The 23706-nt window shown below is 17.4% G+C and overlaps 8 protein-coding genes across 8 annotated transcripts; 6 read left to right on the top strand and 2 right to left on the bottom strand.

Annotated features, from left to right (window-relative positions):
- Positions 1-1025: 1025 nt before the first annotated feature.
- Positions 1026-2324, top strand: PGAL8A_00425000 (conserved Plasmodium protein, unknown function; the record flags this gene model as incomplete). Its single annotated transcript, XM_028672974.1, has 1 exon — positions 1026-2324. The coding sequence occupies one exon, from the start codon at positions 1026-1028 to the stop codon at positions 2322-2324; it is 1299 nt and encodes a 432-aa protein (XP_028529474.1).
- Positions 2325-3595: 1271 nt separating this feature from the next.
- On the top strand, positions 3596-5017 carry PGAL8A_00424900 (conserved Plasmodium protein, unknown function; the record flags this gene model as incomplete). Its single annotated transcript, XM_028672973.1, has 1 exon — positions 3596-5017. One exon carries the CDS (start codon positions 3596-3598, stop codon positions 5015-5017), a length of 1422 nt encoding a protein of 473 aa, XP_028529473.1.
- A 1030-nt stretch (positions 5018-6047) lies between these two features.
- Positions 6048-10262, top strand: PGAL8A_00424800 (conserved Plasmodium protein, unknown function; the record flags this gene model as incomplete). The annotated part of the gene is made up of 1 exon (XM_028672972.1): positions 6048-10262. The coding sequence occupies one exon, from the start codon at positions 6048-6050 to the stop codon at positions 10260-10262; it is 4215 nt and encodes a 1404-aa protein (XP_028529472.1).
- A 790-nt stretch (positions 10263-11052) lies between these two features.
- Positions 11053-13439, top strand: ICP (inhibitor of cysteine proteases, putative; the record flags this gene model as incomplete). Its single annotated transcript, XM_028672971.1, has 2 exons — positions 11053-11119; positions 11854-13439. 2 exons carry the CDS (start codon positions 11053-11055, stop codon positions 13437-13439), a joined length of 1653 nt encoding a protein of 550 aa, XP_028529471.1.
- Positions 13440-14508: 1069 nt separating this feature from the next.
- PGAL8A_00424600 (conserved Plasmodium protein, unknown function) lies at positions 14509-15291 on the top strand (the record flags this gene model as incomplete). Its single annotated transcript, XM_028672970.1, has 1 exon — positions 14509-15291. One exon carries the CDS (start codon positions 14509-14511, stop codon positions 15289-15291), a length of 783 nt encoding a protein of 260 aa, XP_028529470.1.
- A 452-nt stretch (positions 15292-15743) lies between these two features.
- On the bottom strand, positions 15744-18332 carry PGAL8A_00424500 (GTP-binding protein, putative; the record flags this gene model as incomplete). The annotated part of the gene is made up of 1 exon (XM_028672969.1): positions 15744-18332. The coding sequence occupies one exon, from the start codon at positions 18330-18332 to the stop codon at positions 15744-15746; it is 2589 nt and encodes an 862-aa protein (XP_028529469.1).
- A 531-nt stretch (positions 18333-18863) lies between these two features.
- On the bottom strand, positions 18864-20081 carry PGAL8A_00424400 (conserved Plasmodium protein, unknown function; the record flags this gene model as incomplete). The annotated part of the gene is made up of 1 exon (XM_028672968.1): positions 18864-20081. One exon carries the CDS (start codon positions 20079-20081, stop codon positions 18864-18866), a length of 1218 nt encoding a protein of 405 aa, XP_028529468.1.
- Positions 20082-21792: 1711 nt separating this feature from the next.
- PGAL8A_00424300 (conserved Plasmodium protein, unknown function) lies at positions 21793-22975 on the top strand (the record flags this gene model as incomplete). The annotated part of the gene is made up of 5 exons (XM_028672967.1): positions 21793-21997; positions 22343-22490; positions 22580-22619; positions 22739-22834; positions 22898-22975. The coding sequence occupies 5 exons, from the start codon at positions 21793-21795 to the stop codon at positions 22973-22975; spliced, it is 567 nt and encodes a 188-aa protein (XP_028529467.1).
- Positions 22976-23706: the final 731 nt, after the last annotated feature.

The following is a 23706-nucleotide window of genomic DNA, read 5'->3' as shown; positions in this document are numbered from 1 at the left end:
TTTATTTCGGCGAAATTATAAAAGAACATCTTTAATATTTTATTTTATTTTATTTTTTTTTTTTTATTTTTTTTTTTTTTACTTTACTATTTAAAAGCATATTTTAAAAACATCCTTCTCATTTTTATACATTTATAATTATTAATAAATGTTATGTTAAAATATGACAATTATAGTATTTCATAGACAATTATAATTTTATTTTATTATATATATAGTAATATAGAAATTATAAAAACTATATATATTCACATTAGCTTGTTGTTTTCTCCATTTCTTCATTCCTATACTTAAATGTGCTATATACATATAAGTAAAATATAATGTAGTTATTAAAAATATTATAATAAATATAAGAAAAGAAATTATATATATATATATATATATATATATATATTTACTGTAGTTGAAGAAAAATATTGTGTACACAAATGTATTAAAATATAACAGTAATGATCAATCATAAATAGCATATACAAATTATAGAATTTATAATAATTAATGATGTGAATATAATAATAATAATTATGCCATATAATATATAAATATATAGAATTTTATTTATTCTTTTTTTTAATATAAATATAAAAAATAATTTCTTGTACTTAATTATATTTTGAACATTTTCAAAAAGGATCTTTTATATATTTACTTGACATCATTTTATTAATTCAATAAAGACAAAAAAAAAAAAAAAAAAAAAAAAAAAAAAAAAAAAATTTCAATATTTTTGATAGATTAAAAATATATAAAGCAATTTCTTGTTTTTCTATAATTTTAAAGAACTTATAATTTCATTGTATCTTTTATATTTTCCTTAAAAAAATTAAGTTCTGTAACTAATAATTTTTTTTATTCTTTTATTAAATTTTTCATTTTTCAAAAGTTATTTTGTTGTAATATTAATATCTATAACAACAATTTTATTATTTTTTTGTCTATTATTAACTAAAAAAAAATTATTTTTTATTTTATTTTATTTTATTTTATTATTTTTTTTTTTTGTTTAACCTAAAAGATAAGAGATGACTAGAAAATATTTTAAAAAAATTATTATAATTTCTAGTTTTATGATTTTATTGGTTAATTTAAGAATTGTGTACAATTTTGAGGAATCTTTTTTTAATAACAATTTTAATCTTTTTAAATATTTTAATAGTTATCACATCAAAATAGATGATTTAAAAATAAATGAGAATTATTTATTTAAGAAACCTGATAATATAAATATAGAACTGGCTTTATCAGCATTAAAAGGAATAAAATATGATAATGATAATAAAAATATAATAGAAGGTAAAAAAAATATAGAAATTAGTAAATGGAATAAATTAACTAAAAAAGACTTTTTTAATGAAAACAAGGAAGAAGAAAATTTAATTAAAGGAATGCCTGAACCATATTATATATATAACATTACAGATAATATAAAAAATACAAAGTTTTATTTTAACAATAATAATATAGAAAATATGGAAATTATTTATAAGGGAAAATATATACCCAAAATATATAATAATATTTTTCTAATATTTGCAATTTCATTTATGTATTTATTTTGTATAAAAATATTATTACAAGGGTATATTAATGGGAAAAATACTGCTAAAAAATTTATATCAAAAATATCTACTTTGTTTACTTTTTTTATAATACTAAAAATTATGTTGTCACTTATTCCTCCTTTCTTATGTGCTTCCCTTTGCATAATTGTAACTTTCTATTTTTTTTCCATATCAATGAATCCTTGTGAAAATTTTTTTTTTCTTAAAAACTCAAAAATAAAAAAAGAACCAATAGGATGGATTCTTATTGTTTTTTCACAATCTATATTAATTGGGAATTTTATATATCATTTATTATTTAATGTAAAGGTATTAAATATGTTAATAAGTCACGTACATTATTATTTTTTATTACATTTTATTTGTTTTGTTGTTTTATTACTTATAGCTTCCCTCATATTTTTTTTTATGATAAGTAATATATTTTCAGCAAAAAAAGCTCAAAATTTTGTTTTTTCTTTTACATCCTCTTATTTAATTGTATCTTGTTATACTTATTTTTACAATCTTTTTATTTTGAGATTTTTAAATAATACTAATATTGTTCAAATTGAACCAATTATGTTTTTTTCTTATACACCTAAATTTGTATTTAATAAACAAAATATGGTTGCTTTGCTTATCCTTTTTATGATGACTATTATGTCATTAGTGTTACCGAAATGGTTAAAACAAAGTAATCCTTTAAGTAAAAAAATAAAACAGACAGACAAGAAAATAACAAATAAATATGATGTTTTTTTAAATTATTTTTCTTAATTTTTTTTTATTTTTCAACATTTATCATATTAAACATATGATAGTGATTACATATTTAAAAAATGAAAAACAGCAAAAAAAAATTTAAAAATAAATGAACTTATTTTTTTTTATTAATTTTTTTTTTTTTTTTTTTTTTTTTTTTATAGTAATATTAAATTTTATTTTTAATTATATCCATGTTTTAAAATAAATTAGAAAAATTTTAATAAATCTCCAAAAAGATAAATTAAATAAAACTAACAGATATATATATATTAGAAAAAAAATAAAATTAATATAAAATGAAATAAAATAAAATAAAATAAAATAATATGGCATAAAAACAAAAGGGAATGAATGAGAAAAAGTTAATGGATTTATAAAAAATTAAATTATACATTCAAATAAATTATAGAAATTTTTTTATTTTTACTTAAAAAATGCAACTTTAAGTTTTTTAAATTCTAAATTTAAATTCTTTATAATTCTGTTCGTTATCAAGAATCTATAATTAAAAAAAAAAATTTTTCTTGACTTTAAATTCCTTATAAATATATATATTTATCATTAATATTTAAAATTAATAAATGAACAGAGAAAATGTATTTTTATATTTAATTAGTCTATATATTTTGGGGGGAATAAAAGAAAAACAAAATATAACAAAAATATACATATATATATATATATAATAAAATTTCATAATATTTTTTGAAACTAGATTAATTTACAAATATTTTATACATAAATTTAAGTATAGTATATTATACGCATCATAGTATACTAAAAAAAAAACAACATAAAAAAAATTAGAGTTTAATTTTAAATATTAAATTATTACAAATATACTCATGAAACATAAAAATATGTTATCTAATGTTTATAGAACTAAAAAAGTTTTATCTTTTAGGTCATTATAAAAGATAAAAAAACTATTTATATTTTATTACCATGTTGTTATTATTTTATACTTAATGATATATTAAATTATTTTTTATAAATTAACATTTAGACTAATTCTTTTGATTTTTATTTTATAAATATTTTTTTCTAACCACTTAATATAATTTATTTTTTTTATCAACAAAAGCTTTAAGTTTTTTTTTTTTTTTTTTTTTTTATATATCCATATAAAATACATGAAATAAGAAAAACAGAAATTAAATTATTTTATCTTATATGATAATATAATGTATAAAATATACTTTTAAAAATAATAGTTATATGAAGATTTTATGAATATTTCAAAAGAGAAATATGTATAAAATGCTTTATTGACATTTAATAAAATGAAGAAAACTTGTGAAGTGTGTAAAAATAAAATATTCAATTATGTTTGCCCATCTTGTGATATAGTTTACTGTAGTCTTGAATGTTATAAAAAACACAATGATAAGTGTGTAAGTAATTTTTTAGAAAATCAAGTAAATGAAAATATAAAAAGCAATAAAATAACTGAATTTGATAAAAAAGAGTTTAAATTTAAGCTAAAAAAGTTTTATGAAGAGAATTCTCAAAATGATTTTTTAGGAGAATACAAAAACATAAATAAATGCAAAGAAAATAAAGAAAAAAAAAAAAAAAAAAAAGATTATTACTGTGAGAATAATTATAAAGAAAATAATGATGATGACAATGAAGAGGAAGAGGATGAAGAAGAAGAAGAGGAAGAAGAAGAAGAAGAGGAAGAAGAAGAGGAAGATGAAGAGGAAGAAGAAGAAGATGTAGAAGAAGAGGAAGAGGAAGAGGAAGAAGATGTAGAAGAAGAGGAAGAGGAAGAGGAAGAAGAAGAAGGAGAAGAAGAAAAAAAAAATAATGATGATAATTGTAATAAAGGAGAAAAATATAAAGAAGATAAAAATATAAATAGTAAAAATAATAATGTAGAACAAACTTCAAATTATTCACAAAAGTGGTTCATAAGTAAAAAAAGATATAAAGTATTAACTGAATTAGCACTAAAAGACGAATTAAAGTTAGAGAATTTAAATAAAACAGAAAAAAAACAATTCTTTTCTTTTTTAAAAAATAATGATATGAACCAATATTTAGATAAATATGAACCATGGTGGCTTAATTGTGTAATAAAAAAAATGAATATTCCTAATCATATATGTTGTAATAAAAATGTAAATGAAAATGTCATTTTTATAATTATTGAGATATTGTATTCTTATTGTTATCTACTACGTATATATAATAAGTATATTACTAATAAAGAATTTTGCTATTCATTACTTTATTTAGCAAATTCATTAAACAGATTTAATTTGCCAGAATCAAATATTTTAAATACAATCAATAATTTATTTCAAAGAATACTTGAAAATGATGATTTAGCAAGGGAGAAAAATGTATTATATAATGTTATAACTGATGTAACGAAAATATTAGATTTAAAGGAATTAATTCTTAGATGCTTATATGAAACTAAAAAAATTTTTAAAAAAGAGATTGAAAAAATCAATACAAAGAAAAATCAGTGTAGTAATAATTTAAATAATATAAAAAAGCTTACTGAAATTTTACAAGAACAAAAACTCTTCGGATACGTTAATAAAAAAATAAAATTTTTATATAGTTATTCAAATTATCATTATGAAAAATTTTCTGACATAAAAAACCAGTTATCTAAATTTTATAATGAACAAAAAAATTTTCTTAAATCGAATGATAAAAGAGAAATTATTTTAAACAAAGAAATTATGTAGTAAAGAATAATAAAAAATATATTAATAAAAAAAGTAAAAGGATATATAAGAAAAGATAAAAAAAAAAAAAAAAAAAAAAAAAAAAAATAATAAATAATATTTGTTAGGGTAATGGTTATAGATTATTATTTGTGGTTATAGTTTAAATAGATAGTCTTACTACTTTTATCAATTATACTTTTTTATTTTAATTTTTATTTAAATTTTATGTATTTATTTATACGTTTAAGTAATTATTATATATTCTCATATATATATATATATATTTGTTTTATCTTATATTTAATACAACTATAATTTACCTTAAAAATAATAGCTTTTATTTTGATACTCTAATTTTACATATTCTACTTAATTTAAAACAATAATATTTTTATAACTTTTCAAAGCTCTTAATTATAATAAAAAAATTAAAAAAATTAAAAAAAAAAAAAAAAAAAAAAAGTAATTTAGAATAATAAAAACATGATAAAAAAAAAAAAAAAAAAAAGAAAAAAAGAAAAATTTCTTTATTCATATTATCTGTTATTATCTTAAATTTTATAAAAAAAGTGTATAATAATGTGAGTACTAAAAATATTAATTACATTAGACTGTTGTACTTGTATAATATTTTACATAAAAAGAATTTTCTTATATTTCTATATTGAAACATGTAAATTTAATCAATGAAGAATTAAAGTATACATATGTGCATAAATTATTACATCTAATTTAAAATATGATATTTTGAATAAAATTTTTACAATATAAATTACATAGTTGAAATTTAATAAAGTCGCTTTTTTTTTATATTTATTTATTTATTTATTTTTTTTTGAGTTATATTTTTATACTTAATTTCTTTCTTTTTTCAATTTGTTTTGTTTATTTTTTTATCCTTATTCATATAATTTTTTTTTTTTTTTTCTTTTACTTTTTCTTCCACATGTGTTTTTTTTTTTAATATTACTGTTTAATTTTTTTATTTTAATAATAATTCACTTTTCTTTTTTCTCTTACTTTTTATATCTTTTTTGTAAACAAAAAAATGATAATAAATGAAAATGAATATAACGAACATTTAAGAGTAACTTCAAGTTGTTGGTTAAGTAAAAATAAAATAAATAGTTTTGAAAATAAAAAAAAAAATTCAAGTAAAAAGAATACTGGAATTTGTCCTAACTTTAATATATGTCCTATATCTGTTACTTTGCCAATTATAAAATTAAAAAATGATTTAGATTGTATAAGTGAAAATAAGCAAATAAATAGATTAAGAGAGAAAAAGAATAAAGGAAAGATACAAGAAATAAATTTCAGAAATGAAGATGAAATTTCTTCTATTCTATTAAGAAGTAAAGCGTTTAATGAAACATGGAATTTATTAAATAATTTTATGAATTGTTTTATTTATAATTATTTAAATGAAATGATAGAAAAAGAAATAAATTTTTTAAACAACAATTTGTGTCTTAAAGATGACAAATTGTCGTTATTAATTATAAAAACCCAAAGTTGTTCTTTTGTAAATCTATTACAATATAGAATTATATCTCAAAAATTAAAAAAATTAAATAATTGCGATCAAAAAGAAAAAAAAGAAAAAAATGTTTTAGAAGATGATATATTAAATTATAAGAGCTTGAATAATCAGTCAAAATCATTTGTATTACTAAAAAAAGAAAAATATATAATATCTTGCATAATTAATGCTTATTCAAATGATACAGTAGAAAGTATAATTAGTAGAATTATTAAAAAAATTAATTCTAATGTTTTTATAAAAATAGATAAAAACAATTTAAATGACTTATTTAATAAAATATTAAAAAAAAAAAATAGTGTTTTAATTATTTTTATGAATAATTATTTGAAATTAAAAGCATCTACATTTAATGGAATTTTGTTATATTTAACACATTTAAAAGAACTACATTCTGTAAATATTAGTGTTATTATAACCAATAATTGCGTCTTATCTGCTCTGAGTAATTTAGATCATTTTATAAAAAAAAATTTTCATGTTAATATTTGTAATTTATATTTAAATTATTATAATTTAATCGAAAATATTATATTTTCTCCTATCTTTAATAATATTATATTTAAGATAAAAGAATATAACTCTTTAATAGATCATATATTTTTTTGCAATCATAACTTTAGCTTTTTAAAACTAAAATATTTTTTTTATTTGTTTATACGAGATTTTTATGATAAAAAAATACTATCTTTTTTAAATATTCCTCTAATATACTTTAATAATAAGAATGAAACAAATGAAAAATCAAATAATAAAGACGATTATACTAATAATTTCAATGAATTCAAATTTAACCTAATTGAGTCTTTTGATTTGATTAACGTAGAAAATATTCATGAAAAATTTATTCTTTTGCTGTTTGCAAGTAATTTTTATGAGAAACATATTAATTATTTAAAATATAAAAGTAACTATCACTTTTTATATATTGAAAATCAGTTAAATAAGAAAAGTGAGAAAAACATAAAAAATAATAATAAAAATGGTAACAAATGTAATTCATTACTGTTATCAAAAAGAAAAAGAGAAAATATTAAAGTTGCAAATACTAGTATATTAGATGATCATAAATCAAATTTTGAAAAAGAAAATATAATAAAAAAGAAAAATAATAAAATAAAAAATTCTATTATGGAAAAATTAGAAGAAAAAGAAGAAAAATATAATGGAAACATATGTAAAAAAAAAAGAAAAATAAATCTCAAGTATTCAGATAAAATTTTTGAAGAAAATGTTGATGTGGTAAACAAAAGAATTATGAATAAAGAAAAAAAAGAAAATGAATCTCTTTTTAATTGTATTATGAATTTTAACTTTATGAAGTGTGAGTATGAATATGATAGTTCTAATAACAATAGTTCAAATAAAAAAATTATAAATAGAAAGAAAGAAAATAATAATAATAATAATAATAATAATAATGATGGTGATGGTAATGAAAGAAGTGAATTAAGTAAAAAGATGAATAATAATAATGAAAAAGAATATTTAATAAATGAAGCTAATATGAGTGAAATAAATTTTTATTCAAAAAATGATTCTATCAAAAAAAAATTAAAAATTAATGAAAAATTCAAGAATTTTTATTTTCAAAATTACTCCACACATTATTTATCTGAAGGTTTATCACCGATTAACAGACTAATTGATGGAGACTTTATAAATAATTGTAATGTATTAAAGCAATATGTAATAAATAATATATCTATTCATATGAAAAGTGAACATAATTTTGATTCTTTTAAAATGCTTAAGAAAGAATGGAGTAATAATGAATATAAAAAAATATACAAATATGAACAAATAGCTTCAAACATGGAAAGACATCTTAATAAAGAAAAAAAAAAAAAAAAAAGAAACAAAAAATTTATAAGCATGGAAGAAAATATAATAAAACAAAAAAAGATTGAAGAAGAAAACACAAAAAAAATGTTATTACTGTATTTACATAAAAGTTTAACTATATCTATTAGTAAAAAAATGATTAATTTTTTATATAAAAAGAAAAAATATAACATGTCTCTCGTAATTATTAATACAATCTTAAAAAATATACCAACATATTCTTCATTAAGAAGAAGAATAAAATTTTTAAAAGAGCTGTATAAAAAATATGAACAAAAATTTTATGTAAAAACAGAAGAAGACCTCAAAAAAGCAAATGACGAAATTGAAAAAGAATTAAAACAAACTTTAAATACAATTTGTGATATTCTTATAAATCTTTATATTAACAAAATTCATTTATTAAAAAAAATAATGTACGACATTTATGAATTTTTAAAAAATGTTTCATATGTTAATAAATTAGAAAGTTATGTTAACAAAAATAATTCATTAAATCTGTCTATTTTTTTTGTAAAATTAAATCACTTAATTGCTTTTATTAATTTTTGCATTGATTTAAGAAAAAAAAAAGGAAATTATTTTGATGAAGTAAATAAAAATAATGTAAATTATTTAAATCAAGAAAATTATATTTTAAATAGTGAATCAAAAAAAGTAACTTCCTATAGTTACAATAATTATATTTATGAAACTCCAAAAAAAATACATTCCATGGATAACTTTAACATCAATAACGAGCAAATAAAATTGAAAAATTATGGAATATGTGAAAATATATGTAATGATGAAATAAAAGAAAAAATTTCCATTAACAAAAACGAAGAATGTAATTCAAAACACCTGGTAAATGGCTTTATTAGTCCTGATATATATAATCAAACATATAGCACAAATCAAATTAACTTAAATTCTCAAAAAAACAAACAAAAGAAAAGTAGCACAGAAATGTATTTGAAGAAATTCAATGATTCTAATATAGACCTAAATTTTCTTGAATTCCTTTTGGTTTTCTTTTGCGAATATTTTTATTTCCTTTTACTTCCATGCATATTTTTATTACCATTATCAAATGAATGCATAATACATGATCATGGATCGGAATTTTTTAATATCTTTAATATTAACTTACAAATGAAACTGTTACATATTCTTTATTACAATAAGTTGGATGTTAAATATTTAAATAATTCTAATGTACTTTTAAATCACAATTTTTATCAAATTAAAAATAATTTAAAAAATTCTGACATTAAAATGGAAGGTTGCCAAAATAATACAGATATTAAAGGAAATAAAATAATTCCTTTGAATAACATAGAAGGTAAATCTAAAATTGAAGATGTTGTAATTTTATTTAAAATAATGGAGAATATGAAAGCAAAATATATAAATGGATGCAATATGTTTTTTGAATACATTAACATGAAATTAAATTCAAATTATGAGAACAACATAAAAGAACCCCTATATGGCGAGACTTTTCAAGAATTATTTTATCAATTCATTATAGCTGTTATGTCTCTTTTTTATTTTATGAAAATAATTTATATTCCATCGTCTTTTGTAAAAAGTAAAAATGAATTAGAAATGTCAATAAATTACGATGAGCATAATTCAAATACTTATGATAAAAATAGTATTCATGAAAAGCTCGATAAAGAAAAAATAAAAGAAGGTGTAGATGTTGATTTAGCAGAAATATCTGATGAAAAAAAGTTAACTAAGGATAGCTTTTCAACAAATGAAGACACAATATCATCCTTTGATAATGAAAAATATATAGAAGATTTCAAATATAAAAATTACATTTTAGATAAGTTATACCATATAAATATAAAAAAATTGATATTTGGAAAAAATTATATTGTTTGATACCTTCATTAATCTCACTTTTTTTTTTTTTTTTTTTTTAATATGTAAATTAAGCACATGCACACAATATATATACTTATATGAAGTGATTATGTATATGTATATATTACGAAAAGTTAAAGACAAAAAATTATTACTAACTATAATATATATAAAAGTTTTAGTTGCAAGATAAATGAATTTTAAAAATTAAAGGACATATAACCCCAAAAGTATAACATAATAAGAAAAAAAAAAAAAAAATGACGTGAAAATATATAGAATGCATTTGAAGGAGGTAGTTGTATAAATTTTTTTGAATCATGGGTTTTTATTTTTTCTTCCTTTGCTGTTGTTCACATTAAGAAGAAAAAAAAAAAATAATGAAATTTAATGAATATGCCAAACGCTTTTTTTTTTTTTTTTTACACAACACATAATGAATTGTAAAAAAAAAAAAAAAAAAAAAAAGAAAGAAAGAAAGATTCATACACATGCATATTTATTTATTTTTTCTTCTTTAATTTTATATTTTATGAAAAAAAAATTTTTTTTAACATAATTTATGCTACTTTAAAAATAATTTAAAAAACTATGTACATATAACAGGTTATATTGAAACCTTTGATGCATGTGAATCCCTTAATTTTTTTATTGAAATATGAAAAAAAATTAAAATAAATAGTTTAAGTATTTTAAATAATAATTTTTTTTTTTTTTTTTTTTTTTTTTTTTATGTGAAAACTTATGATTTTTTTTCATTTTTTATATAAACAATTTCTCTTTTTTTAAATAATATATCATTTTCAATATGAAGATTTTAAGTTTTATTTATCTTTTCATTTTTTCGTCCATTTGCTATTTATCGGAAAGTTCAGGTGAAAACATATAAAAAATTTTAAAAAGGAAAAAAAGAGATATGTATATATAGAATATTTAGCATTTAAATGTTATTATAAATAAGTTTATAAAAAAAAAATTATAAAAATCATTTGAAAATTATTATCTTACACATTTTAATTTTATACTAAAATTTTATATGTATATGTACACATTTATCTACACAATGTTTTCTTTTAATTAATATGTTTTATTGCATATACTTATATTAAAACATAATATTTTATGTGTAAAGAGAATAAATAAAATATTATGAGAATCTTTTTTTTTTTTTTTTTTTTGAAAAGTATCTTAGAGATAAAATGAATTTTTATTATATTAATGCCAAAACATTTACAAATATACTAGTATTTATTTTTTCTTTTTAATTTTTTTTTTTTTAATTTTTAATTTTATTTTTTTATTTATTTTTTATTTTATTTTATTTTTTTTTTTTTTTATTTATAATTTTGTTTTTATATTTTAATTTTTTTTTTTTTTTTTATGATTCACATTTTTATTTCATGTTATTTTTTTTCAAACATTCTTATCATTTTAATCTTATGTAATATAGTTTAATTTTTATTATTTTCATTTTAATTTTTTTTTTTTTTTTTTTCCATTTTTATATTCTATTTTTTTGCAATTTATTTTAAACAAATCTGACTACAATTCAAGCATACATATATAACACATAATATATATATATATATATAATTTTTTTTTATCTTAGAAAATAACGCATACTCTTTTGAGTTATTAAATCAGTCCAACTGGTTAACCATTGCACAAAGAATTTTTCAGGGTACAACTCCACAAAGCTTCACAGTAATACCTTATAATTTTATAAATGATCCAAATAGGAATTTCAGTAATAATAACGCTGTGTTATTAATTAGAAAAAGGTTAAAAATTTCTTCCAATATAAGCACAAATAAAGATAATAGTACACATTCAAAATTCAGTGTACCAACCGTAGTTAATAAGGCTGATAATAAATCCGCAACTCATTCACCAGATTGTTCTCCATTTTCTGGAAACGCCGCATGTTGTAATAAATACTCAAAACAAGAACCACGAATAAATCCTGTATTTCCTTTGGATGGTAATTATCCTAGATTTATGCGAGATTCATTACCTATCCCAATACCAAGTTTTCCTATGATCTCACGTATTAATAATCCATATCATAATTATTACAATCAACATAATATTTCTACATTAAGACAGACAGAAAAATCTAATTTAGATAATAATAAAAGTATGCATAATCCAAATAATAGAAGCAATAACCAAGGAGAAAGTAATAATTCAGGATGGAAAGGATATATCCCGAATGATTACCTTCCAGTTAACATTGCAAGTACCATAATGGATAATTCTCAAGAGGATGATTCTCATAATTTAAAAGAAGAAGAAGAACCATGCGATATTGCTCTCAAGTTAGGAAATATTATACACAAAGCGAATGAAGAAACACTAAAACTAGAAATAAATGTAGGTCAGTTATTATGTATAGATTTAGAATCTATTTCTGGTAATGGATTTGTATGGTCGTTGTTAGGTGTTTATAGAGAGAGACCTAAGATTGAACCTGAAAAATTTCCAACAAAAAGAGTTACAGAATCATACTTCTCCAACGACATTTCGGTAACTCATCCAATAGCAGAAATAGAAATGGTGGGTAATAATTATAAATCAAAACAAGGTGGATTATTAGTTGATTATGAAACCTTTAAAAAGAATATAAATAAAAAATTAAATGAAGAAAACGAAAAAAGCGAAGAAAAGGAAAAAAGTAAAGAAGAACTTGCAGAAGAAAATGCAGAGAAATATTTAGAAAGTAGTGTTGAAGGAAATAAAAATAATAATGAGAAAATAAATGAAGAAAACATACATACAAGATTTAGCAATGCTAGAGGAAACCTTAGAGTTAATGGAAAAGAAGACAATAAACCAGATGAGAGCAATAAGAATAAAGAAGATGATAAAAATAAAGAAGATGATAAGAATAAAGAAGATGATAAGAATAAAGAAGATGATAAAAATAAAGAAGATGATAAGAATAAAGAAGATAATAAAAATAAAGAGGATGATAAAAATAAAGAGGATGATAAAAATAAAAAGGATGATAAAAATAAAGAAAGTAAACTAAAGCCATATACTGGAGAAGGAGACTTGGTAGGACAGGCTACTATCTTAAAAAGTAAAATAAAACCTAACAAACCAGGGGAATATTTTATTGTTTATGCATATTATAGGCCATTTGAAACAACTTTAGAACCAAACGTAAGGATTGTTCATTTAATAGTATCTTAATATGCAAAAAAAAAAAAAAAAAAAAAAAAAAAAAAATCATATAAAAAAAATTTTTTTTTACGTATTTGATATACTTATATATCCGCATTTAAGTGTACATAAAAGCACAAACTTTTTAAGAAAATTACTAATCAAAAAGTATTATATCATAATTGTTTATATCAATATTGTTTTATAATTAAACCGTTAAATACATATTCTTAAGTAAAAATTAAATGTCTTTTCTAATATTAAAATTTTTTGTAATATCATTTTACTAATATCTTTTTTCTTTTTTTCTTTTTTCTGTCTTAAAAAGACATTTTTTATAATTATTACACTTTTTAATTATCATTGATTTTTCTTAATTATTTTTTTGTTAATTCTATTTTTATATAACAAAAATATGGACAATACTAAAGATAGCTTTTGCTACCTTATTTTTTTTTTCTTTTAATATGACATATTTTATATTCATTTTACAATTCTGAGAATTTTTTAACTATTCCAAAATGAGAACATAGATTTTTAAAAAAAAAAGTACAAAATAAAAAAAATAAACTAAACAAAAAATAAATTTAAATATGAAGAATGTTTAAAAAAAAAAATGATTCTAGAGGTAATCAAGTTGAAAACCTACTTTAAATGGTTTAAAAAAAATTACATTTTCTCGAATATATCCATTAAATAGTAATATCTTTATACTTTAATGCAAACATATAGAACTGTTAGGATTTAATGAAGAAAAATAAATTATTAAATAAATATCTAATTTTAATATGTATTATATTAAAACTTAAATTCTCATACATTAATCTTCTAAGTATTGTAATAAAAGATATATATGATATTTTAGAATAGAAAATTTTTCTTATAAAGAAAACAAATTTTAAGAAATCAAAATGATTAAACATAATTTGATTATATATATAATCGCATTACATTTTTATTCCATGAAAAAAAAAACCGAAAAAAATATAGAGAAAAATTAAAAAAAAAAAAAATGGAAGAATGAAAAAAAAAATAAAATAAAATAAAAATAAACATAATATATTTTATTTGTAGGCACTTAATTACATAAATTAAAAAAATGGAAGTAACAAAAACATTTGTACCTCTTATAATTGGTTCATATGGTTTATGTTTAAGTTCATATTTAATTTACAAAAAAAAAAAAAAAAATAACTGGCAAAAAATAAATGGCTATATTGATCATGTAGCATTAAAATATACAAAGAACTTTTTACAAGAAGCTTTTTACTTAAATGTCAAATATTACTTCCATATAAATAATGAGAAAATTGAAAATAGTAAAGAATATAAAATATGGGTTAATATTTTTAAAAATAAATCCACTCAAAATATAGTAACAAATGGTTATACCCAAAATATTTTTGATCAAATCAGCAAAGAAAAAAATATACATATTTCTTATAACCCAAACAATTTTAGAGAATCAGAACCATTGATATATATTTATGAAAATGACATTCTCTTAAAATATAAATTATTGTATAAAATTAAAAGTAAGTTAATTAATATAAAGATGTATTTTAGTAAAAACTCTGATACAAATAAAGCTAAAAATTTTTTAAACAAAGAAACTGAATATAAAAAGGAGTTGGAAGAAAAAAATAAAATAGAAAAAGCTAATACGGAAAATAATACATTAAATTTAGAGGATACAAATGAAAATTTTAAACTATCAGATTATAAAAAGAAATTAATTGATTCATATGATATAAATAATAAATTTCCCATTTATATGTTTTCTTGTAGCTTGTTTTTAATTTTATCCTTTTTTTTAAAAAAAAGGATTATTTTTGTAAGTAAAGAATTGTCACAAAAAAATATTAGTAAAAATGTAGATTAACATATTTTTCAAACATAAAATAGTCAAATAAAAAGACACTTTTATTTCTCTATTTTTTTATTTTGAAAAAGAAAAAACTAAATAAATACAAAAACTATTATTAAATAAAATGGATATAGATATATAATAGTTAAAAATAATTATTTAATAAAAATATATATATATATATATATATATTTTCATTAACCCTTTTAAGGTTAATATATATAAATAAAATTTATTAAACCTTTTTTTTTTTTTATAATTTGTTCAAGGATTCTTATCTTTTAAAAACTATGCTATAATTATTATATATATATATATATATATATATATATATATATATATATATATATATATATTTTAATATTTATCACATTTTATTTCTTATTAAATATTATTCTTTTTTTTTTTTATTCATCTTCCCTTTTTTCCTTTTTATTAATTTTATTATGAATTATACAAAACTTGTTTTATTTATTTTTTAAATCAAATAATTTAATAAAAATATTTGGAGGTAATTTCACCTTTCCTATATTAAACATTTTTTTCTTTCCTTCATTTTGTTTTTCAATTAATTTTCTTCTTCTTGTGATATCCCCACCGTAACATTTTTGAGTGACATTTTTTTTAAGAGGTTTTATTTTTTCAGAGACAAAAATTTTTGATTCTATTGCTGCTTGAATAACAATAAGAAATTGATGGGGATCAATTAAATTTTTTATTTTTAAAACAAGATTTTTTGATTTTTCATAATAATTAACCTTATGAGAAATGAAAGATAAAGATTCAATACATTTTTTATTTATATATATATTAATTTTATATAAATCGCTTTTTTTGTATACAACAAAATTTTCGTAGCTCATCGAACCATACCCTTTTGTGTAAGATTTTATTTCATCTAAAAAATTAATTAGTATTTCAGACAATGGCATTTCAAATAAAAAAATAATTTGATCGTTAATAATTTCTTTTTTAATAAAAATTCCTCTTCTTTTAAAACATTCATTTATTACATATTTCTGGTAAATATCCGGTGTAACAATATTTGTTTTCACATATGGTTCATAAATAGAATCAACATAATTTTTTTTTGGTATTTCATTTACATTGCTTGTCATGAAAAACATTCCATTAGAAATATCATCTTTTTCATCAATATTTATATTTTTTATATCAAAATTTTTATCTATTAATTTTTCTTTTAACTTTTTATCTATATATTTATCTTTTAACTTTATTAAATAATTTACAGATGGAGCTGTAATTATTGTTTCTACATCATATTCCCTTTTTACTCTTTCTTGAATAATATTCAGATGTAACAATCCATTGAACCCACATTTAAATCCTTTCCCTAATGTTTCACAAATATCTTTTTTAAAAGAAAATGATGCATCATTTAATTTTAATTTATTCAAAGACATCTCTAATTCAGTAGATTTTTTATCATTAACACTATATATATTACAATATACAGATGGATATGAAACATCTATTTTTGTTACTGCAATTTGTTTAACATTTATTTCATTTCCATGTTTAATTCCTTCATGTATTTCTTTATTTGATATGTTTTCCATTTTATTATTGGTTTCCTTGCATATTTTTGTTTCATAATTATTTTTTTCTTTTTCTTTGTTTTTAGTTTCACATTTACTTGTTTCATTAACATGATTTTTAGAGTATTCATGGTTTTCATTTTGTTTATTTTCTTCTTGGAGATAAGTATCAAATTGATATTTTTGTAAATCTAAAACGAACTCTTTTTGTGAATTAATTTTTATTAAATCCTTATTTACAATTGTTTCACTAATTTGAATATCATCACAATTTCTTATATTGGAACAAACATAAGCGATATCACCTTGTCTAATTATATCAGTTGATTTCATTTCCGGTATTAAATAACCAATATCTTGAATTACATATGATTTTTCACTATTTATAAAAAAAATTTCTGTTCTTTTTTTTAGAAATCCATTCAAAACCTTAATAATTAATACTACCCCTTTATACTGATGATAAAATGAATCAAATACAATGCCCCTAAAAAACATATTTGATTTAATTGTAGGATATGGAATATCACTAATTATTTTTTGAAATAAATTTTCTATCTCAAAACCATATTTAGCAGAAATTTTTAAAATCTCTTCACTTTTAAAATTAAACTTTTTTATTAAATCATCTTTTATTTTTTCATATAAGCATGTACTTAAATCAATTTTATTTATTACAGGTATTATTTTTACATTATGTTTTTTCAATTCAAAAAAAATATTAAGTGTCTGTGATTGAATCCCTTTACAACCATCAATTAATAAAATAGCGCCTTCACATACATTTAAGGATCTTTTAACTTCATGATAAAAATCAGAATGTCCCGGTGTATCTATTAAATTAAAAATATGATTTTTGTAATTCATCCTTACTGCCTTTAATTTAATAGTTATTCCTTTTTCTCGTTCTAATGACATCATATCTAAAAATTGATTTTTCATTCTTTTTTTTTTAATAGTATTTGTTAATTCTAAAAACCTATCAGCCAAAGTAGATTTTCCACTATCAATATGTGCTAAAATACAAAAATTCCGAATATATTTTTGATAAACGTTTTCTGGATTTACACTATCATTAAGATTTTTGTTATTTTTCTCTATTTCATTTTCTTCATTCATCTTATAATCATTTGAATAACTATTTAATTTTTCATTTTTCTCCTGTTGTTCTTCATTTATTTCTTTTTTACTATAGATTATTTTTTTATTATTCTTTAATCTTTTTTTTCCATCATTATATTTATATAGCCGAAATGTTTTAATATAATGTAAAATTATCTGATTTTTTAAATGACTATTTTTATCCTTTTTTTTTTTTACACATTTTTTATTTTCCCATATTTTAAAAAAAAATATTTTTTTTTCTTTTGAATTACTAAAGTTATAGTATACTTTTTTTATATTCCACTTATTTTTGCAAATACATTTAAAATTATATAGAAAAACAAGAAATATAAAAATATACAATTTTTTTTTATTAGCTGAAGTCAAAATCATTAAAACAGTTTGTACAATTTTTATTTTCTTCTTTTCAAAATAAACTTAAATAAACACATTCTCATATTTCAATTTATATTATGTTTATTTTATTTTATACAAACGCAATATCAATATTTATCTTTTTTCCTTCATATTTTTATTTTATTTTTTCTTTTTAATTTTGTTAATAATAACAAACATTATGAAAAACTAAATATATAAGTTATAAAAAATAATTCATAATTAATATTGAAAAAATACATAAAATTTTAAAAATATATTAGGTAAAATATTACAAAAAAAAAAAATTTTCATCTTTTAAAAATTCCTTCTTTAAAAATAAAAAAAAAAAAAAAGAAAGAAAGAAATAAAAATAAAAAAAAAAAAAAAAAAATTAAAAAATTGAATTTTTCTTTAAAAATATATAATAAAAAAAAAAAAGAAAAGTTGATTAAAATAAATATATTAAATTTTTCTTTAAAAAAGATTAAACGCATTAATCAAATTCAAAAATAACAATTTTATTTAAAAATAAAAAGAATTCAAATATCATTTAAGAGATTCTTGTAAGTTAATAGATAAATTATGAAAAGTATTATAGTTACTGAAATCATCTGATTTTTGATTTAATATAAGTGAATAAATATTTTCCCATACTTTTTTATGTTTTTTTTTTTTTTTTATCAAAGATTGTAAATTATTAAACTCACTTTTTTTGCATTTATTTCTATTTAACCAGTATTGTTTCATAGCTTTTGATATTTTAATTTTTGTTTCTTCTGATGTTGATTTTATACTAGTATTTTTTCTTCTTATAAAATATTTTCGTTGTCCTTCTAATGTTTTTAATTTATAATTTTCATCATATTTCCATTTATTTTTTACTGCTTCTGAAATTTTTTTATTATGTTCAATACCTCTTTTTCTAAAAGAACTTATCATTTTTTTTCTAAATTCTAAATTTTTCCATTTTTCTATCATAATTGATTTAAGTTTTTCTCTCATGCTTTTTTTAGATTCTTCCGATAATATTCTTTTTTTTCCTTTTTTTTCTTTTTTTTCTTTTAAAGAACATTCATTTATATCATTTTCTTGTATATGTGTATTATTTTCGATAAGAGGTATTCTATTCTCTTCTTTCATGCCAGATTTATCATAACATTTATAGTTATTTTCATTAATAATTGAATTATCACTAACAATACTATCAGACAATGCTGACAAATGACTAGTACTCCAATTATTTCCATTTTGATTAGTTTTTTTTAAAAATACATTCCTATTATTTATAACATTATCATCTGATATTTTGCCTACAACAAAATGATTAATTTTTGTTAAGAAGCATTTATGATTATTCTTATATTTCATATTTAAAGGAATCATAATTTTATTTAATAGATATATATTTCTGTTATATAAGTTATTTATAATTCTATATTCATTTACAATGGGTCTTAAAAAGTATTTGAACATTCTCTTCCTTTTATACTTTTCATGGTTGCTTGTTTTCGATAGATATATTTCATTTTTATTTGAATTTTTTTTTTTTATAATGTCTTCATTTGTATCCTTATATTTAAATCTATTAAAATTTTTTATTGATGTATTGCAACTAGTGTATTTTATTTTATTCATAAAATTGCAACTTAAATAATTGATGCACTTCGTTATATCATCAAATAACTTATTTTCACTGAAATTTATATTAAAAATTAAAATTAACAGAATATAAAAAAATAAAATTTTATTATTTTTAATATGCATGTGATGAAAGGTAAAGGAAACAAAAAAAAAAAAAAAAAAAAAGTTAAATTAACATATATAGAAAAAAAAAAGCCAAATAAAAGAATATAAAATTAGTGTATTATAGGTATTTGTTTGATAAAATTTAACAAAACCCTAAAATAGAAATCATAATTTTTTGTTGTTTTTTTTCAGAATTTAAAATAAATAACAAATTTACATTAATTATTTTTCTCATATCTTTGTATATTCCTTTATTCTAAAAATGTCTCAATATAATTTTTTACTATGGTAAAACTAAGAATATTTCATTTTAATATAATGCAATAAAACTCATAATTAACTTCTCCTTTGTTTTATTATTATTAATCCTTTTATATATATATATATATATTTTTTTTCAATATTATTATAATAATGCATTGTTTTCATATATATTTTACAAATTAAATTTTTACATTTTTAAAGATATATTTAACGATAAATCTACTATAAAATGAATATAAGATAATAAATAATATTTTATTTAAGTATTCTATTTATTTTTAAATTTTTCTATATATATATTTTTACCTCTTTTATTTTTGCTTTTATTACTCGTTTGTTTAGTAAGAATATAAAACAAAAGAAAATCACAGCATTATCATTTTATTATCAGTTGATCAATTATATATATTTATAAACATAAGTATTTCCATTAATTTTTTTTTTTTTCTTCTAAAAAAATTAAAATAAATTATTCTTAATAAAAAGAATTGTAAATATAATTTTTAAATACAATATTTTTTTTTATTAAATTTATAAAATTTCAAAACTTATATAACATTTAAAAATATTTTTTTTATTTTTTGAGTTTTTTTTTCTACCATATTGTATTTTTTTTTTTTTTTTTTTTTTATAATAGCATATAATGATTCAAATGTATATATATAAACATAAAAGAAATATTTCTAAAATTAAGTATATTTAAAAATAAAAAAAAAGAATATATGAAAATTTTTAATTAAGACTTAATAACAAAACAAATATATTAATTTTATTATAAAAATAAGAAAGCATATACCCCTATATATATATATATACATGTTACATTATATTTAATTTTTTATATTTATTATTTGTGTTTCTATGAAGTTCTGATTTTAAAAAAAGTTCATTATTTATTGTTAAAAAAAACATTTCAAAGTGATATTTAAACAAAAAAAATAAATGAAAAACTGTCTTTTATTTAAATTAATAATTTTTTGTTATTTTCAGAAATTATACTATCTTCAAAATATAACTTTCTTTTTTATTCACTATTCGTTTTATGTTATTTTAACCTTTACTATTACACACATATTTCTTATTATAAGCTCAAAAAAAAAAAAAAAAAAATAAAATAAAAAAAATTAAAAAATGATAAAATATAAAATTATTTATTTATATATATATATATAAAAAAAATTAATGATTTAAACATCTTTTCCATTGATATACATGTGGATAATTAAACTAATAAGACATAAATTTTTATAAAAAAACAAACACAGAAAAAAATAATATATATATATATATATTTCTTATATTGGTTATAAAGCAAAATAAGCTTATATCAAAATTTTTGTTTTTTTATTTATATTTTTTACCATTTATGTGATATTTTTATTTCTATTTTAAACTATATATATATTGTTTTAGTATTAAAAAAAAAAATATATTTAATTTAAATTTTTCACTTGTATAATTTAAAATGAATGATACAACTTCTTGTAATTTAAGCGTAGAAAAAAGATATGAACACTTAAAATTATTTTTTAGTAATATCACTAGTTTAATTTTTGAATTAAAAGACTTAATGAAAGTTCATGAAATTTTAATCTATAAGGCAAAATTAGAAGCTAATGAAAAAGGAAATTTTAAAAAAAATCAAGAAGAACTTATGATATTGAAACAAAGTAATATAAAAATTTTTAAAGAAATCTTAAATAAGAAAAAAGAGAAATAATATTTTATTCAATAGATGTGTTGTAAATATATATTTGTTAAAAAAAAAAAATCTTTGTAAACAAAAAGTAACATAAATTATATAAGCAATTAAAAAACATAAGACACAATTTAAGTTCTTTATTAATTATTAAAATTAAAAGTATTTTTAAAATAAATTTTTAAAGTTTTTTTTTTTTTTTTTATAATTAAAAAAATATAAATAAAAAGAAAAAATTTTTATTAATATAAAATAATATGCAATTAAATATATGAAATATAGATTACAAAAAGAAAAAAAAAAATTATTTTTATAGAATTTGAATTAATAAGAAAAGAAAATGATAAAATGGAAAATCAGCTGAAATATTATAAATCTATTAATGATTCTATAAATTCTCAAATTAATCATACTTCAGATAACATACAAAAAATGAAATCAAATATTATTTTAGAAGAACAAAAGTAAAATAAATATAAACTTTTTATGTTAAATATTTCTTTTATTATATTTTTAAAAATAAATTTCTTATTAAAATTTTCTTTATTTTAAGGAAGATAGAAATGAAAAAACACATAAACGACCTAAAATGTGTAAGAAAAAAATAATAAAATTAAAAGATTATATTATATACAATTATTTCAATGAAGAATGTTTTAAAAAATTATTAAGTTATTATTTATTTATATTTTTTGTTTTTTCTTTAATAAAGAAATATTGTAGAACTTTAAAACAAAAACAAATACTGGATGATAACTTTTTACATTTAACAAAAGAAAACAAAAAAAACTATAAGGAAAATAAAGAAGTAAATATATATATTTTTTTGTTTATTACAATATGTATAAAGGAAAATATATTTATTTTTTAGATTAATAGTTTATTCAAAGAATTAGAGATTAAAATTGAATCTGTTACATCTAACAGTGAAAATATAATAGAAAAGTAGGTAGATAAATTTTTCCTTTTATTTATTTTTTACTGAAAAAAACATAAAAAATATATATTACCTTCTTATTTAAAATATCTCATTTATTTTGTCTTTTTTTTTTTTTTTTTTTTTTTTTTTTTTTTTTTTTAATTGTAAAATTATTACACATATGTAAAATTAAAATAACAAAAATATTTTAAAAAAATATACTTTTCTTTATGCTAAAATGTTAATATGCTCATATAATAATATTTTTTTTATTCTTTGAAATAATTTAATTTAATTTTAAAATTTTTTTTCTAACGTTTTAGGGAAATGAATTAACAGAATTGATGTGATAATGTTTGTAATAACAGTATTTCCATAAAAAAAAAATTGTAAAATTATATTTTGGTAAAAAAATTAAAAATGTTTTTATATAATTTTGTATTATTTTATATTTACTTATTTGTTTATGGTTTTTTTAGAAAAAGTTTGAATACGGAACTATGAAATAATCAAATTGTAAAAAAAATATCAAAGTAAACTAATTTTGAAAAGAAATGTGAATTTTATATATATGAAATATTATAAATGATAGGAAATCAAAATATTTTTTAAAATTAAGTTATTTTTACATATTTAAATTAATACATCTAAAAAAGAATATATTTATTTTTAGAATTAACATAAATAAAATATATAATTTTATAAATACTTATCATGTAATCACTATAAAAATGGTGACTTTTTTTTTTTTTTTTTTTTTT

Source organism: Plasmodium gallinaceum (assembly GCF_900005855.1).
Source record: "Plasmodium gallinaceum strain 8A genome assembly, contig: PGAL8A_v1_119, whole genome shotgun sequence".
NCBI lineage: Eukaryota > Apicomplexa > Aconoidasida > Haemosporida > Plasmodiidae > Plasmodium > Plasmodium gallinaceum.
Note: the sequence above shows the minus strand (reverse complement) of the source record. Positions and strands in the feature narration are given on the sequence as shown.